Raw genomic sequence first — 19,232 nt, 5'->3', positions numbered from 1 at the left:
TATTATTATTTATAGAGTATTATTTGTAGTACAATTTGACGTTAGAAAATTTTTTGTATTATAAACATTTATGGTAGAGGAGGGGGGGGGGGTTAATATGAACTCCTTAGAATATTTCGTGACTAGAATTTAAGGACTAAATGGGCTTACTAAGAATTTTTGCTAAAAACTGTATGAGTTTTTTTAGCAAAATGTACAGTATGGGGCAATTTGAGCCACTTAAAATTTTATACAAATAATTCAAAAATCTGCGGTCAAGTAGAAAATTTTATTTTAATAATTAAATAACAATTTCTCTAAAATAATTAGAGCATTACTTTGTTCTGTTTTTTTTTTTTTTTTTTTTTTTATTTTACTTATTAGAAAAAGTTTTTAGTTGAATATTTAAAAACTTAGAAATATTTTTTGATCAATTCTTTGATAGGACACTTGTTCATTGATCTCGTCTCTTTGAATTGAATGGCTGAAGAGTTCTATCATGACAATTTGTTGCCAAGTTAAAAGCTATATTGAAGATTAAATCATACTTCTGCTTTGAATAATGAATCACGTTTTTAATTTAAATCATGAATAACATGCTTACAGTCATTTTGGATTCCGTGAAGAAAAGTTAAAACTACCTTTTTTTTTAAAAAGCTCAATTTTAATTTTTATTATTACCTGGGGAAAAATAATTTAAATCTATGATCTAAGGCATTTTATTTAAATATAATTTTTCATTATTTAAATATGTAGGTTAAAACTAAAAAAGGAAAATTATTAAACGACAAAAGTTACAACTTGTGATTTTGAAAGAATTATGGGTCCTTATAAAAAAAAAAAAATCGCAGAATTATTCTTTTTAGCAGATCTCAATCTTCGTTGATTTATTCGGATCTCGAAATAATATCGCGCGCGCGTTTAATTAAAAAGAGGTAGAGTTTATGAGAAAATATTCAAGGTAATTTTTTCTGAACGGGTTTATTTTGCCTCCTCCTCTACTTTATTTAGACGTTCATAAAAAAAAAAAAAGATATGAAATTTAATTACAACTTATTTATTATAAATTTAATGTCAATATATGCTTATTTAATTATTCTCATCAATTAGTAATTAATGAATAATTTTTTTAAAAGATTAAAATATTTTTTTAGGGTAAAGGTACAGGATCAGGACATCGTACATTACTGTACGGAAATGCAATTTTACTCAGGCATCAAAACAGTGACATGGTATATATATTTTAAATTACAAAACAGATAGTAAATTTATTTCTCAAAAGTAAAAGTAAAAATAAAATAATTAAAAAAATTACAGTACCTTGCTTGTCTGTCAACAAGTTCATCCAATGACAAATTGTCGTTTGATGTGGGTCTACAAGAGCACTCTCAAGGTAAGTTAGCTACTTAATTAGTCTCTGTAGTGTATACAAAATTAAGAGATTCCTAAGCATCAAACAAATGGCTTAGAACCGCAATCCTCTTAATTATTTTGTATTTCTGTTAAACAGGAGAGGCTTGTTGGTGGACAGTACATCCAGCATCAAAACAAAGATCCGAGGGTGAAAAAGTTCGTGTTGGTGACGACCTTATTCTTGTCTCCGTTGCTACTGAAAGATATTTGGTAAGTTATTTTCATTGGTAGTTTTAATGCGAGCGATTTAATTACCCTGATTAAGAAAAATGATTTGAAATGATACAAAACAATTTGAAATGATTTAAAACAATTCGAATTGACTAATATATAAATATACACTTAGCATGGATTAAACAATTTTTCTTAATAAGGATAGTCATTTAAATAATAAAAATTACAGGGTATTAAAAATGAAATTTTATTGTTAAAAAATATTAGTGATAACTTTTTTAAATTTTACATTCACAATATTTTTTAAATGAATCGGATAATTTTTATGAGTCTTATATACATTTATCAGGACTACCAGTTTATTTATTTATTGAAAACTAATTGACACTTCCGGCACAAAACATATTAGTCATAAGGGGCCTATAGAACCCCAGTGTCTAGAAAAAAACTAATCAACATTTTTACAGAAATTTTTATAGATATATTATTTAAATATGTTTTTAAAAGCTCGTATAAGTTTTTAACATTAATTTAAATTGGGTCATAAAAAAAAAGTAAAAATTTCCATAACTTTTTCTATGAAAATAGGCATAATTTTTGTTAGTTTTTAATTAAATTTAGTGACAAATTATGGAGAAATTAATTTACTTTGACTAAGGGACAATCAGAAATAGTTTTTAAAAATTATATATTTATTTTACTAAATAAAGTAATAAATTTTTTATCGAAAATTTAAGAGCTATCAAGAAAAAAAGTGTGTTCGGTTTTTTGCAAATATCTCTGTAAAAATTGAGGTATTTGAAAAATTGAAAGATATCTTTTTTGTAGCTCTTTAAATTCTCTATAAAAATAGTGTCTTGGACTTTTTTCAAAAACTGAGTCGCTGTTGGGATATTTAGAATTTAAAATTCGAATAATTAGACATAAAAATTTGAAGTTGAAAATTGCTTAAGGTCTTTTGGATTTAAAATGACCATATACGGAATTTAGAAAAAAAATCTAAAAAATTTTATTCCAAATCTGATTTTTTTTAACATTAAAAAAAAATTGTCAGTTTACTAGATATCTTTAACTTATCAATTTCGAACTAAAATAAACGAAAGATCTTAATCAAAGTTTTCGATTACCACACAAACCAATTATCTCGGGCAATTCGCTTAGCTCGAGAGATGTCATTAACGAAGTAATTATTTACATATATCCATGCATCTAATATTATCCTAATAGTAGAAAATAGGTTTTAATACCTCAAAATATCGATATCCGTTAAATAAAATAAAAAGGTCTTTAAAATTAGATTGAAAGAGATAACTTGAATTTTTAGTCAATATTCAATTTTCTATAAGAAAAGTTTAAAACTATCTAAAATTGAATCTTTCTGTTAAATTTAATTTATTATTATTTTTTTTTTCTTTAGCATACAACAAAAGAAAATAATTTATCAGTAGTAAATGCATCATTTCACGTGACACATTGGTCAGTTCAACCCTACGGAACTGGAATCAGTAGGATGAAATACGTCGGTTACGTATTCGGTGGTGATGTTCTTAGATTTTTTCACGGAGGTGATGAATGCTTGACAATTCCATCTACTTGGAGTACTTCACCTGGTCAAAAGTATTTATTTTAATATATCATTTTTCTATCACCAATAAAACGAAACTACACTGTAAAAAATTCCAAGTTTGCGGTGTGGTGTGAAAATTTTCAACACCACTGATGTAAAAGTTATACGACGCACGGTGTTAAATTTAAGGCTGTGTGAATTAAAATGATGACACTACCATCGGTGTTAATGTTACTTTGATAGACACAATGAAAAACAAAATAATAAAAATAAATTCTCATTTGGGTGAGATAACAATAAAAAATGCTCTTATAGGAATTTGTCTTCTAAATTTTTACTTTTATTTAATATCATATCAAAAAAAATTATTATGTTAATAAAATCGTTAATTTATCGAGTTCGAACCTTATAAGGCCGTACAAATATTAATGACAAAGATATATGTGTATATTGGGGGTGTGCGAATAGTCATATTTGATTCGAAATTCGAATGGAATAATTCGAAAATTTTCGAACTATTTGTAATTTTTTAAATTACTCGATTCAAATCGAGAAAATTCTTATCAGCTTTAAAATATTTAAATTTTAATTAATGGAGAGCTTAGTTTTTAATGTAACAAAAAATAATTTTTTCGTAGATTCGTGTCTTAGCTCTATTTACCTCTAATAAGAATTTGAATTATTGCACTGATCATTTCTTAAAGCATAATTTCTTAGCTATTAAGAAATCATTTCTTAACTATTAAAAAATCATTTCTTGAATAGTAAGAAATATTTGTTAAATACAAAAAAATGATGTTTAATAAATGATTTCTTACATACTAAGAAATCCTTCTATCAGTGTGGAAAAAATATTATAAATTTAAGTCGTTCAAAAGAAAATTTTGAAATTATTCGTAAATTTTCGAATAATTCGAATTCCTAATTGGATAGTTCGATTCAATTCGATACGAATAATTCGTAATTTCAAACTATTCGCACACGAACACATTTGATTAATGAATACAATGTTACTTATAAAAAGTATTTTTTCATTTGAAAATACTTGACATTAAATTTTTTTATTGGTTTAGTTATTATTATATTTTTTTTTATTTATTGTTAAAGAAAATTAGTTGATAATTTCAGAATTTAAAGTTAAATTAATTAATCTTAATATCAAAAATAGTTATTGAGTTACTTTAACTACAGATCATATGCTCGGATAATGTATGAGTTTTGAACTAATAACATCGAACGATGTGATAGATAACACACACCGGATTTTCAAACCTAGGATACTATGTACTCGGTGTGAAAGTCCTCGGGGACCATTTTTACATAGGAATTTTTTACAGTGTAACCATTTAAAAACAAAGACATTAATTTCATGTTCTTAATTGTCTTTTTTTTATAGCCTTGTTATTTACGAAGGAGGTAGTGTTATGAGTCAAGCACGATCGCTATGGCGTTTAGAATTAGCACGTACCAAATGGGCCGGTGGTTTTATCAATTGGTTACATCCAATGCGAATAAGACATTTAACAACAGGGCGTTATCTTGGTGTTAAAGAGAATAACGAACTCTACTTAGTCGATAGGTAAAAATATGATTTTTCAAGATATTTTTAAAAAATTTTCAGAATAACCGCAGATTTAATACAGAGCAAGACATTTTTTATTTATTTATTCCCTCAGAATAAACTTTATTCCAAGAAAAAATTTTATTTATTTTATTAATTTAAAAAATCCGCGGAGTGAAAATTACTGATGTTATTTAAATAATTTATTCATAATTTTGTATAAAAAATTATTTATATAAAATATAAATCAGACAGATTGAATTCTGACTAAAAATAAATTTTGAATTCACTGCCGATTTTTTAAAGAATAATTTTAAAAATAGTCATAAAGTTCATAAGTCATGAAATCGTCAATGTAGGATAAAATATAATAATAATAGTTTAAAGTTTAAACACGTGGAATTAAATATAATACGCAATAATAAAGTATAAAATCAATAGACAATAAAAGTATATATACATAAAAAGTTATAAAAATTGAATTTACATAAAAATGTATGTTTAGAAATGAAGGTACAATTGAAACTTCGACCTTCTGGCTACGTCAGGAGAAGGACGATCAAAAAATAGTCCTCGAGGATAAGGATCTTGAGGTCATTGGTTTGCCAATAATTAAATATGGTGATTCAACAGTTATCATGCAGCATGCTACAACGTGTCTTTGGGTTTCTTACAAGGTAAAAATATATATCTTTTTTTTATAATACAATTCCATCATATTCAGTCATATTTAGACATTGATTGAGCTTTTTATAAAAAAAAAAAAAGGTCAGTTTAATTTTATCACCATTTTATTTCCCCCAGTCTTACGAGACTAAGAAAAAAGGTGTAGGTAAGGTGGAAGAAAAGCAAGCAGTTTTACATGAGGAAGGTAAGATGGACGACGGTTTAGACTTCTCAAGGTCTCAAGAAGAAGAATCGCGTACTGCGAGGGTCATTCGTAAATGCAGTAGCCTGTTTACTCAATTTATCACGTAAATATTTATGTTTATTTATAAATAATATATTTTTTCATTTTTGTGATAATAATATTTATTATAAGTTCGTTTATTTAATTTTTTAGAGGCCTAGAAACGTTACAGGTTGACAGAAGGGCTTCAATGTTTTTTCAAAATGTCAATCTTAATGAAATGGTCATGTGTTTAGAGGATTTGATTAATTATTTCGCTCAGCCTGAAGATGATATGGGTATTTATTTTTTAAAAATGTGATGAGTGATAATAGGTGATAATAATAATAATAATGTTTTATTACAGAGCATGAGGAAAAACAAAATAGATTTCGTGCTTTACGAAATCGACAGGATTTATTCCAAGAGGAAGGTATTTTAAATTTGATATTGGAAGCTATTGACAAAATAAATGTCATAACATCTCAGGGATTTTTGGTCGCTTTGTTTGGTGATGAAAGTGGACAGGCATGGGATCAGATATCGGGATATTTGTATCAATTATTAGCAGCAATAATAAAAGGAAATCATACCAATTGTGCTCAGTTTGCTAATAGCAATCGTTTGAACTGGTTGTTTAGTCGATTGGGATCACAAGCTTCTAGTGAAGGTACCGGAATGCTTGATGTACTCCATTGTGTTCTAATTGATTCACCGGAAGCGCTAAATATGATGAGGGTAATCAAATAGTTTTTTTATTCGATTACACTGCAAAAAATTTTGGTGTAAAAATGGTCCCAGACAACCTTACACAGCCGTTTAGTGTGAAATAACGGTGTGAAAAATCCTTGATATAAATTATCCATCGTGTGATTTTCACAGGGTGTGATATACTTTTTGTATACCATTTCGTGTTACTCGTTATAATTTTAATTAATGAGCAAACAAATGATATCGAACATTTTTAACGATTTAATAACTATATTACAGTCGGGCCTCGTTATAAGACTACGTGTTACAAGACTCTTTTGCTCAGTTTGTTAAAATTTGCTCGGAGCGCTTCCCCGACCAATAACTCAATGAAAATTTCATTATAAAATTCTGTTTATTTATAATTATACATAAAATAGATTCACTGTATAATAGAGTAGAGTTGAACCGAATACATAAATAAAACTCAAAATGGCGATAGTCTTATAGCAAGGATTAGGCGCAAATACTGTTATCAAGAACAATAATGGGGAAATCTCAGTTCTAAAAATTTTTCCCCCTGCATCAGCCCCGAACTAGTCTTTTAACGAGGCCCGACTGTAATTTTATTTAGATATTAAATAGTATTTTGAACATTTAAATATTTTTATGATTATTTTTCTTAATGCAAAGATATAAATTCAATACCTATACACTTGGCGGTATAAAATTTTTTAATTCATCACTTATGAAAAAAAAACTAATGAATACTTATGAACATTATTGAAAATTTATTAGTATTGTCAAGTGTTTTATTAATGATCATTAGTAACCATTAGTACTCTGACTAGTGAATTTTACAACACTATTGAAAGTGGTTAGATTTGAATAATGTTCTATTAGTGTTCGTTAGTACTCTGGCTAATCAATCTTGCAACATTGTTGGAAGTGATTAGTGTTGTATTTGTGATCATTAGTACTCCAAATACTGAGTCTTGCAGCACTAATTGAAATGATTAGTGTTGAATAGCGTTTAATTAGTGATCATTAGCAGTCTGATTAGTGAATCTTACAATATTACTGGAAGTGATAAGTACTGACCAGGTTTCAATAGTATTCATTATAGTAATCCGAATAATCGGTACTAATCTACTGTGAAATTCAAAGTAATTTTCACACCAAAATTTTTACACCGAGTCATTTACATTACACCGAGTCCAAAAATTTTTTTCAGTGTATGTAAATTTTGATTTTCAACTTTATATTGATGGATTTTGTTTCACAGGATGAGCACATAAAAGTTATAATATCTCTGTTAGAAAAACACGGACGTGATCCAAAAGTTCTTGACGTTCTTTGCTCACTTTGTGTCGGTAATGGCGTAGCAGTAAGATCGTCACAGAATAATATATGTGATTTTTTACTTCCTGGTAAAAATTTACTCCTGCAAACACAATTAGTCGACCACGTAGCCAGTGTACGGCCAAATATTTTTGTCGGTCGTGTTGAAGGTTCAGCAGTTTATCAAAAATGGTATTTTGAAGTTACAGTTGATCATATTGAGCAGACTACGCACATGATGCCGCACTTGAGGATCGGTTGGGCCAACACATCCGGGTAAATAAATAATGTTTTTATTTAATTTTAAATGCATTCAATGTTTTAGTTTGTTTGCATGAATGCACAGAAATATAATAAAAAAAATTCAAATGCATTCAGCTGATAATATTGATTTATTCCATTGTAGATACGTTCCATATCCCGGGGGCGGTGAAAAATGGGGTGGGAATGGCGTCGGGGATGATTTATATTCATTTGGATTTGACGGTGCATTTCTGTGGACCGGAGGTAGAAAGACACCAGTACTAAACAATGCAACTGAACCGTATATCAGAAAAGGCGATGTTGTTGGATGTGCGCTAGATCTAACTGTTCCTGTTATAACATTTACATTCAATGGATCAAGTATATCTGGATCATTTAGAAATTTCAATTTAGATGGAATGTTTTTTCCTGTAATAAGTTGCTCGTCAAAATTATCTTGTCGTTTTTTGCTGGGTGGTGATCAAGGTAGAATGAAATTCCAACCACCAGATGAATTTTCACCCCTCGTTGAAAGTTTACTACCGCAGCAAATACTATCACTGGATCCGTGTTATTACTTTGGTAATATGAATAAAGTTGTTTTGGCTGGGCCATGGTCAGTTGAGGATGACACGGCATTTGTACCAGCGCCTGTGGATACGAGTATGATTAATTTGCCGGCTTATGTTGAACAAATACGTGACAAGCTGGCTGAAAATATTCACGAGATGTGGGCGATGAATAAAATTGAAGCGGGCTGGATTTTCGGTGAACAACGCGATGACATGAGAAAAATACATCCGTGTATTGTACAATTTGAAAAACTACCGGCTGCTGAAAAACGTTACGACACCCAGTTGGCTGTACAAACACTGAAAACTATTCTAGCTCTTGGTTATTACATTACTGTGGATAAACCGGAACAACGTATTAAAACACTGAGGCTACCGAACGAACCGTTTCTGCAGAGCAGTGGTTATAAACCTGCACCACTGGATTTAAGTGCTATTACATTGACACCGAAAATGGAAGAATTGGTTGATCAATTGGCTGAAAACACCCACAATTTGTGGGCCAAAGAGAGAATTAGTCAGGGATGGACTTACGGGCTTAATGAAGACTCGGAAATGAGACGTAGTCCACATTTAGTGCCTTATCCTAAAGTTGATGAAGCTATTAAAAAAGCTAATAGAGATACTGCTAGTGAAACTGTTAGAACACTCTTAGTTTATGGATATATGTTGGATCCACCGACTGGTGAACAGCATGAAGGTAAAGATAATTTATAAATTTATATAAATTCATTAAAATTAAAAGATACGTTAAGAATTACTACTATGTTTAAAAATTCTGATTCAGTCTTGTAAAAATAACTAAATTTTCATTTGTTCTGATGGAAATTGAATAAGAGTTAATCAGAAGTGTTTTTTATAAGATTTAAAGAGAATTTTTAAACATGGTTAGGGGGCATCCATTAATTACGTGAGCTATTTTTCGATCAGTTTAGACTCCCCCCTACCCTTACGTGAGATTGACACTAAAAATATTTTAAACTGAATTTATTTTTACTATTCGGGAAAATAATAAACCGTTCAGGTAATAGATGATAAATGGATGTCCCCTTAATTTTGAAAGATATATTTTGAATTTACATCATAAAAATTATGCGCGCTGAAATAAAAAACAAATGTTATAATAGAAGAAACAATAATGTACAGGGATAAAATTATTATTTTTACACCAGTCGTTTAAATTTCTGTTCCATTTAGAGGGGAAAAAGTCGTAATTTCTTGTTTTTATGAGAAAACGAATAATAAAAATTAGCGTATGCGCCATTTTTCTCGTAAACAGAGACAAAAATTGAAACTTTAAGTACAGATTTGGTGAAAAATAGTACACACACCATAGAGGAAGGTATGACGTCCCAGTCCGCGTGTTTGCAACCTTTGTCTTTGGCTCGAGTAGACAATTACACACTCGGGTTGGAATGTTTTACTTTTCTTTCTTGGTGTGTACTAAAATATAATGTTGCATTTACAGAAGGAATTTTTTCTAGAAAAAAAGGGTTGTCAGTTATTTTTGTCCAGGTTTTCCTCTCAAACAAAACTCTAAACGCACAATAAAATTCGAATTGTACAGTCAATATAAGTTATGAGTATTTTTCTCTATCTTTTTGACTTGGAGACTTTCCTATTTTTTTGGGTCGCTCGTTATAAGCATTAATAATTTTTTTATAATGAGCTACTTGCGTCGATTTAAAAACGCAACGCTTATATTTAGCTCTTGCACTGAAAACTATAGTGGAGGGGGAGTAAGCCTTAAATTTTACTAAAAATTTTTTTCTCAGCCGCTGACGATTCCTTATACTGAGCTTTGACTCTAGTCAATTGTAAGAATCAATCAATAGTATTGAAGAATATAATTTTTAATATTAAAATATCAAAGTTATTTAAAGAATTACAAAATTTTACATCTCTGAGATAAAAAAAATTATGTCGAATTTTCAAATTACTGAATCAATTATATAATAATAATAAATAATTCTTTTAGCATTATTATTAGAAGCAAGTAGACTACGTCAATTGTGCTTCAGAACGTACAGAGTAGAAAAACATTACGCAGTAACCAGTGGGAAATGGTATTTTGAATTCGAAGTATTAACCGCAGGACCAATGCGAGTCGGATGGGCAAAGGCCGACTGCATGCCAGGAAATATGCTTGGAAGTGACGACCACACATGGGCATTTGATGGGTACAACGTATGTCATTATCAAAATAAACAGCAAATTTATTTTTTTTTTATAACGTAGACATAAATTCATTTTACTCATAATTTCACACTATGAATAATTTAATCAGCAAACACAAAATAATTATTTTTTAATTCATATAAAAAAGTTTAAGGATAAATAAAGCCTCTAGGATTTAAAAAAAGTATATAATGAATAAATTAGATGATGATGATAATAAATTTGATGGTCGTAAATATCAGGTGACCAAAATACACGGCGGTAGCTGCGATTCTTTTGGTTACAAATACCAAGTGGGTGACGTAGTTGGCTGTTTCATTGACATCACGGACAGAACGATCAGTAAGAGTCCCTACTAAACCCAACAAAAAAAATCCTAATAGACGATTCCCTATTTATAAACTAGCGTCATTGTTTTCTTTTTATTAATTTATTATTTTAAAACAAATATTTATGTTCATTTTCCTGGAAAAAATTGATTTAGATCTGCGTACACGGAAAGAAATTTATGGTAACAATTATAATTTATTATGGAAATTATTCCTACAACGTATGATAACCGGCCTTTTGGAAATATCAATTATAAGAACGACATCCATACAAATTATGGTAACCATTCCCTGCATAGTTTTTGTTCCTACACGGTATAGAAATAGTTCCTTTGAAATTATGGTAATTATTACTATAATATATGATAATCATTACCATAATATTCCAGTACCCGTTACCATGTAATATAGTAATCATTACCGTAATATATAGTAACGGGGACCATAATAGTATGATTGCCGTAATATATGGTGATCATTACTGTAATATTCGGTAATCATTACCGTAACATATGGTAACGGACATCATTATAGTCTGATTGCCAAACATTGTGATAATAATTACCGTAATATATGGTAACGGACATCTTAATAGTATGATTACTATAGTATATGGTGATCATTACTATAACTTATGGTAATTATTACTATAATGTATAATAATGATTACCATAATATTCTACGAGTTGTTACTATATAATATGGTAATCGTTACCGTAATATATGGTAACGGACACCATAATAATATATCATTACGTATGGTAATCATTACTATAATATATGGTAATTATTACTACAATATATGAGAATTATTACCATAATATTCTACTACCTGCCACTATATAATATGGTAATCGTTACCGTAATATATGGCAACAGGCACCATAACAGTCTGCTTGTCATACATTGTGGTGATTATTACCGTAATATATCGTAACAGACACCATAATAGTATGATTGCCATAATATACAGGAACGCGCACAAAAATAGTATGGTAATGATTACTATAGTAGTATAGGAACGATTACCATCATGTATAGGGTTTATTCCTATACGCACCTAGTAACCGTTACGATATGAATATAGGACCTATTCCTATGCGATGATGGGAACTATTTCCAAGAGCATAGTAATCATTACCATAATTCAGTTACCATACGATATAGAAACTATTGCCACAATGATAGGAATTGTTCCCATAGTTATGGAAACTTTCCCCAGAAATTATAGGTGTATGGCTCATAATTTCAAGTAATTATTACCATAACATTATTAGGTGATACTTCATAAACGTACTTAGAACGATTACCATAATTTTCTTTCCGTGAAGATATAATTTGTTCAATTTTTTTAGATCCACATACATCTAATTCGATCTACGTATGTTAACTTTTTGTGTCTAATTAGTTAATATACGTTGATAAATATGATTTACGTAAATCTAAACCATTTTTTTCTGGGTTATCATCACTGTATATTTTGCTTTTTATGTTCATTACCACATTTTTTTGTTGAATTGGGTTGTTTTCTTTGCATCCTGTCTTATAAAACAACGAAATTATAAGATTTCATTAAATATCGAAAGACATTTTACATGAGACTTAATACATAATTTAAAAACGACTGTAAAAAAATTATTTTCCATATGATTATTTAACGACAATGAGTATAATTACTAATAGTAAACAAATAATTTATGAGAATATAAATCAAGGCATAAATGTTAATACATCGGTCCTTGAATTGTTTGTAAATTTTTATTTTAAAGGAGGAAAAAGTATTCTCGGGCAACGCTGAAACATTTGGCAAACAATGGCAAGTTGGAGATGTTGTTGGTGTATTCCTGGATCTTATTGACCGAACAATTAGTAAGACGGAGTCTTTAAAACCAACGCTTCAGCTGCCATTACAAACTACACTTATAAATATATATATATATACATAAATATACAGGGTGTCGCAAAAGTACCGCACATAAATGAAGAGGCAGATAGAGGCTGCGATTCTGAGACGAAAAGTCTTCTAACGTTTTTTAATCCGACACACATGTAATTAATTACTAATTAAAGAAATTAACCAATCAGAAGCGGGCATTAGTGAAAGATGGCGAACCGAGACGCTAGAGGGGAGGGGGTATAGGTTACCCCCACTCTACTTTTCTGCTGAAGCGCGCTTCTAATTGGTTGCTTTATTTAATTAATAATTAATTATCTGTACGGCTGATTGAAAAACGCTAAAGAACTTTTCGTTTCCAAATAAGCTTCCATCTACCCTTCCATTTTGGTACATCCCGTATATATATGTCTATTAATTATATATAAATAAATATATATTTATGAGCGTAGTGTGAGACTACTGGATATCTATTTTTTCACCGCTAAATTAATTTTTTTTTTTTAAATAAATAGAAATAAAGCGTAAATAGTTAATGCTTAAAGTCTCTAATACTGCGCATGCTTTAATTAAATATGATATTTATAATTATTTGTTAATAAATAAATTAATAAATCATTTTTACTTGCTATCTAACAGCTTTTTTATTTTGATATCCAGTATTCTACTTGGCCTTTACACTGTTCAATATTAATCAATGATGAGTGGACCCAAAATTTTTTTGATGTATATATAAAAAAAAAAAAAAAAAAAAAAGTAGATTAAATCATCATTAATATATAAAACATTGGTCATTTTCATCTAATATCATTTATAAATTAATATGAAAATAAAAAATGTAATTAACTATATCGTTATTTATTTATATTTATATATTTTTTATTTACAAATTAAAATTAATAATTATATTTTTGACTTCCTCAATAATTAATGCATGAAATTTATTTTTAATCCGATTGTTAATTAAAATAAACTGTAAATATTTATGAAATATGCTGATGTAGTATTGCTTGTTCCCAATTATTTTTATTTATTTAAATTTTTTCTTTTCCTCAATATTTTATTGAGTAATAGCTCTGCTATTTTGGTTTTTAATACCTCAGTTAGCTAAAGACTTAACTTTTTTATTTAAATATTTAGATATAGTATTAAATACCTACTGTAGAAAAAGTCAAGTCTTTAATAATTCATTTAGTGAATAATTAAACTATTAATTGTAAGTGAAATTAATTTAATTTTTACTGTAATAGGCTTCTCATTGAATGGAGAACTTCTTATGGATGCACTGGGTGGTGAAACATCATTTGCAGACGTTCAAGGTGATTCTTTTGTACCGGCTTTTACACTTGGTGTTGGACAGAAAGCTAAGTTAACATTTGGACAGGATGTTAATACTTTGAGATACTTTACAACGTGTGGTCTTCAAGAAGGATATGAACCTTTTTGTGTGTAAGTGATTTATAAATAAATTTTTTGAAAGTACCTATATAACAATATTTTCAATTCTTGAGCAAGTCTGCTCACTAAATCAATAGGTGCTAGTGTCTTTTTTTACGTATATGTCTTGCTGTAGATACTTGTGGCCAGATTTAAATTGCAAGCCTTACATAACAAATTCCCACTAAATTATAACTTAATTCTGGAGGAAGACTATAGTCTATATAATCTATAGCTAACTATAATCTATAGATTTGATTGAACATTTAGCTGTTTTAAATTTTTACGATAGACGATATTAAAATAATTTTTTGAATTTAATTTTATGCAAATAAATAAATAATATATTAATTCTAGAAATATGAATCGAGCAGTAACATACTGGTACACAAAAGATCAACCGATTTTTGAAAACACTGATGACATGATTGATACACGAATTGACGTTGCGAGAATACCTGCTGGCTCTGACAGTCCACCGTGTCTTAAAATATCACACAATACATTTGAAACAATGGAAAAAGCTAATTGGGAATTTCTTCGTCTATCTTTGCCCGTTATTTGTCAATCATCTTTCATAACGGAGAATGAAAAAATGCGACGATGGCAAGAAATTAAAATGCGACAAAATAGATTGTTGATTGAACAAAATGAACAGTCACAAGCAGCCACGCCGTCAGCTCACATGGAACAGATTATGAGGTCTGGATTTAGTATGAGTGACATTAAAGGTTTGTTTTATTGATGATATACAGTCATTTTATTATATTTTTGCAGCAAGATTTAAGTTAATTCATAGACTATAGCAACTCAATCGTTAGCAATTATTCATTAATTTATTGATATTTTTTATGGATATTTGATTTAATAATTTCACAATTTAAAACGTGTCATTATTATTATCAAATAACGTTTGCTATAATCCTTGTTTGGCCTAATTATAATGTAATTTAAACTGAAACGTTGTCGTGTATTTAAATTTACATGAAATTTATGTTAATGAACTACTGAAATATTCAAATTTAATTACAGTCAGTTTTACATAAATGTAATGAAGATAATAATATAATATGTCTATCTGATCATTGTTTATTGATGTCCATTAAAACTAAATGGATGCATTTCATCAATTTGTTAACGGTTATCAGGATTTACGATTTAACTACGGTATCCCGGGTCGAAAAAAAATCTTGATTATGACTTAAAATTTAAGCAAAATTCCTTCAAATTTCAATTAATTTAATTTTTTTAGTCTGTAAAATCTCCATAACGGTTGACTTAGATTTGACTTTTGGTAGCTTAGTTAGGATCAATTTAAGACATAATAAGTCACGTTTAGGTCAAAGCTGGTTCAGTTTGACTGTATTTCCTTTCGATTTAAGACAAAAAAAGTCACATTCAAGTCAAAATTTCATCGATTTTAATAATTTTACTTAAATTTAAGTTAAAAAAAGTTTCATTTAAGTCAAAATTGATTCAATTGAAATATAGTTTATTCAGAGTTAAGACAAAAAAAAGTTACATTAAAGTCAGAATACAACAAAATTACACAGTTATAACGCAAATTTAAATAATACTTATACTTAGTAACATATAATTAATGATAGTAATAATTATTAGCGATAGTTATAATAATATTAATAATAATAATAATAATAATAATAATAATAATAATATGAACATCAATAATTATGCCGAATATATTATTATTATTATTATTATTATTATTATTATTATTATTATTATTATTATTATTATTATTATTATTATTATTATTATTATTATTATTATTATTATTATTATTGTTGTTGTTGTTATTGTCAACATTCATGGTAGTAGCACCAGTAATAGAAGTCAGACATAATGTTATGATAACAATAATTTATTTAATAATAATATTACTAATTAAAAAAATAATTATTATAAATATTCGAAAGTTAAAATTAAGTCAAATATAGAACTAGATTTCGAATCGATAACCAGTTGTTTTTTTAAGACAAAATAAGTCAAATTAAGGCATTGAAATAATTTAAGCCAAAAAAGTTAAATTAAAGGAAACTAAACAATTTAAGTCAAAAATAGTCTAATATAAGGCAAAAAAGTCAAAAAAAGTTTAAAAAGTTAAAATGTGGACTACAGTTGTCGGCATATCGACGATTTCAAAGGAAATTAAGTTAAATCAAGTCAAATTTAAGATTTTTTTTTGACCCGGGATGTTTCTACTTAAAGGCAAAAAAATATGAAATTTTCAAAATATTGAGAAGACATTGTTTTTAAATTGATTTTTGAGAATTGAGTTTTCAACGGCTGTAGGGGTTTTGAAGTTTTAAAAAGCTAATCTGATTAATTTTACCATAAATACGCACGCTCTGTGCGTATGTATGTTCATATAAAAGTTTTTTATATCTTTTGAACGAACCAAAACAATTTTTTTTGTTGTTTTTTAGTAATTCAAAAATTAATCAACCGATCGATTACAAAATCTAATCAGTTCTAGAATTTGATACACTGTAAAAAATTAGGAGTGAATTCAGAGTAATTACGGATTTTATTCAAATCTAAATTTACTCCGTCACTCAGAGTACCGGAATTTAAAAAAAAAATCACTCCGCATACAGAGTAAATTCGGAGTTTGTTTTGCCAGTGGAGTAATTTCGGAGTGATCTGGATGTTATTCAAATTCGGATTCACTCCGATCGGGACTTTTAATATTCGGAGTTTCAATATTAAAATAAACTACTCTTCAGAGTGAATTTTACTCCGTGGGATTCAAATAAGTAAACAGTAATTGGCTCCGTATTCACTTCGAATTTGATCCGGGTTCACACCGAAATTTTTTTACGGTGTAAAAGTATTCCATAGAAGGAAATAATATTTTTTTGCTCTTAGAAGTTAAAAATGTATCCTCTGTAATGTTTTTGATTTTTTGAAGCTTGAAAATCGTGGAAAGTTTCAGTGTTTTTTAGACTTTTTTTTTTTAGGTTGAAAAAAAATAATTTTTTAGAATTTCCAATATCTTGTATAATTAAAATATTATTTTTTGATAAAATTTTATGAAGTTTATTTTAAAAATTTTGATACAAATACTGTACCAACAAAAATTTAGAAAAAGTTCTCTAACGTAAAATAAAGAATTATTTTTTTTATCCGTTTAATATGAGAATAACTCACAAGTAATAACATTAATATAGTTAATTAAATCATATATATTAAATATATGGATAAATATAAGTATGTATGAAATTTTTTTTCAGGACTACAAAGAAATTATTCTGAAGACGCGGTTGAAGATGCTGAAATAATGAAGGAATCACCTTTACCACAAAGAAGTAAGCCCGCAAGACCACCAAGAAAAAATTCTCTCTACGAATCTCATAATTTAAATCACGACGGCGGTAATGAAGCTGAGATGAATGGGTTTGAAGAAATGAACGGAGACGCTAAAGATGATAAAAAATTGAAACGCGGCAGATCACCATTTAGGTAAATTAATTTTTTTAGTTTCTTATTAAATTAATTTAAAATTCTAAGTCTTATTTTAAAAATTTAATTGCTAGTACGCTCAAAGAAGAAGTGGAAGAGAGTCCGTAAGCCCAAGTGACTTATTTTATAATAATAATTTTTTTTGTCAATCATTTATATTTATAAAATTTATTTATCAAGTAGATTCTTGATCGTTAAAATTTTTTCAGATTTTTTTCACGTAAAGCAAAATCTCCTGATGCAAAATCAAGAACACCAGAGCCAACTGCGTTACTTGATATGGCTGATAAAACTGGACAAGGTGTTTCAACATCACGACTTTCCAACAAATCACCTCAAATCCGCGTATCAACGGTAAGTCTTATTAAATTATTAAATATTCAGATGAAAAGTTTAAAAAGAATAGAAGAAAAATTAAAATGAGTTAATTTAAAAATTTATTCTAGACTGATTTGAAAGTTATTCCACCGCAAATCCCTGAACGCAATGCGCCAAAAGCAATGTCAGTAAACTTAACTGGAAGTGGAGTAGAAGCAATTGGAAATGAACTTTTTGACGCTGAGTGTTTGAAATTAATGAATGAATACTTTTACGGAGTAAGAATATTTCCTGGACAAGATCCAACTCATGTTTATGTTGGTTGGGTAACATCTCAGTATCATCTTCACACTAAAGACTTTAATCTTTCACGTGTTAGAAAATCGTCAGTTGTTATTGTTGATGAATATGAGCGTCCTATCGAACAGTAAGTAAATCAATTATTATTAGAAGGGTCTTCATAATAAGTAGTGATCATAAAGAATAGTATCTTATAGTATCAATGATAGGCATTTAACGGCATTTATTTTGAGCATGTATTATACAAAATATTAATTACATGTTGAAATTAATAGAGTGGATAGACAGAGTTGTTACATGGTCCGCGCAGACGAACTTTACAACGAAGTAACTCAAGACGCTTCAGGAAAAGGAGCTTCCCAGGGAATGTTTGTCGGTTGTTTCGTAGATACAGCAACCGGAATCGTATCATTTACTTGTGAAGGAAAAGAAACTAGTCATAAATTTAAAATGGAGCCCGATACAAAACTATTTCCCGCGATATTCGTCGAAGCTACTAGTAAAGAAATTCTTCAGATTGAATTAGGCCGAACGTCAACGACTCTTCCGCTCTCAGCAGCAGTTCTTCAGAATTCTGAACGTCACGTGATCCCACAATTCCCACCGCGATTAAAAGTTCAGTGTCTGAAACCCCATCAGTGGGCGCGAGTTCCCAATCAATCTCTTCAGGTTCATGCTCTGAAACTTTCTGATATCAGAGGTTGGTCAATGCTTTGTGAAGACGCCATTTCAATGCTTGCTCTTCATATCCCCGAAGAGGATAGATGTATTGATATCCTAGAACTCATCGAAATGGATAAACTTCTCAGGTAAAAAAATAGTTTTTAAATATTCATTTAATAATACAATAAAAAATGATAAAAA

The 19,232-nt window shown here is 28.8% G+C and overlaps 1 protein-coding gene across 3 annotated transcripts in view; it reads left to right on the top strand.

Annotated features, from left to right (window-relative positions):
- Positions 1-19,232, top strand: part of LOC103571418 (ryanodine receptor) — a 64,582-nt gene that overhangs the window by 14,818 nt on the left and 30,532 nt on the right. For all 3 annotated transcript variants that reach the window (XM_053740734.1, XM_014439916.2, XM_053740733.1), the window contains 19 exons: positions 1,134-1,211; positions 1,297-1,372; positions 1,490-1,602; positions 2,984-3,183; positions 4,530-4,712; positions 5,200-5,371; positions 5,499-5,668; positions 5,758-5,882; positions 5,951-6,321; positions 7,559-7,890; positions 8,021-9,129; positions 10,408-10,616; positions 12,706-12,805; positions 14,081-14,279; positions 14,625-14,998; positions 17,522-17,750; positions 17,960-18,104; positions 18,197-18,495; positions 18,644-19,177. In XM_053740734.1, the coding sequence (XP_053596709.1) occupies positions 1,134-1,211; positions 1,297-1,372; positions 1,490-1,602; positions 2,984-3,183; positions 4,530-4,712; positions 5,200-5,371; positions 5,499-5,668; positions 5,758-5,882; positions 5,951-6,321; positions 7,559-7,890; positions 8,021-9,129; positions 10,408-10,616; positions 12,706-12,805; positions 14,081-14,279; positions 14,625-14,998; positions 17,522-17,750; positions 17,960-18,104; positions 18,197-18,495; positions 18,644-19,177 (5,018 nt within the window). The remainder of the gene's footprint in view (positions 1-1,133; positions 1,212-1,296; positions 1,373-1,489; positions 1,603-2,983; positions 3,184-4,529; positions 4,713-5,199; positions 5,372-5,498; positions 5,669-5,757; positions 5,883-5,950; positions 6,322-7,558; positions 7,891-8,020; positions 9,130-10,407; positions 10,617-12,705; positions 12,806-14,080; positions 14,280-14,624; positions 14,999-17,521; positions 17,751-17,959; positions 18,105-18,196; positions 18,496-18,643; positions 19,178-19,232) is intronic.

This window comes from Microplitis demolitor, chromosome 7 (assembly GCF_026212275.2).
Source record: "Microplitis demolitor isolate Queensland-Clemson2020A chromosome 7, iyMicDemo2.1a, whole genome shotgun sequence".
Classification (NCBI taxonomy): domain Eukaryota; kingdom Metazoa; phylum Arthropoda; class Insecta; order Hymenoptera; family Braconidae; genus Microplitis; species Microplitis demolitor.
Note: the sequence above shows the minus strand (reverse complement) of the source record. Positions and strands in the feature narration are given on the sequence as shown.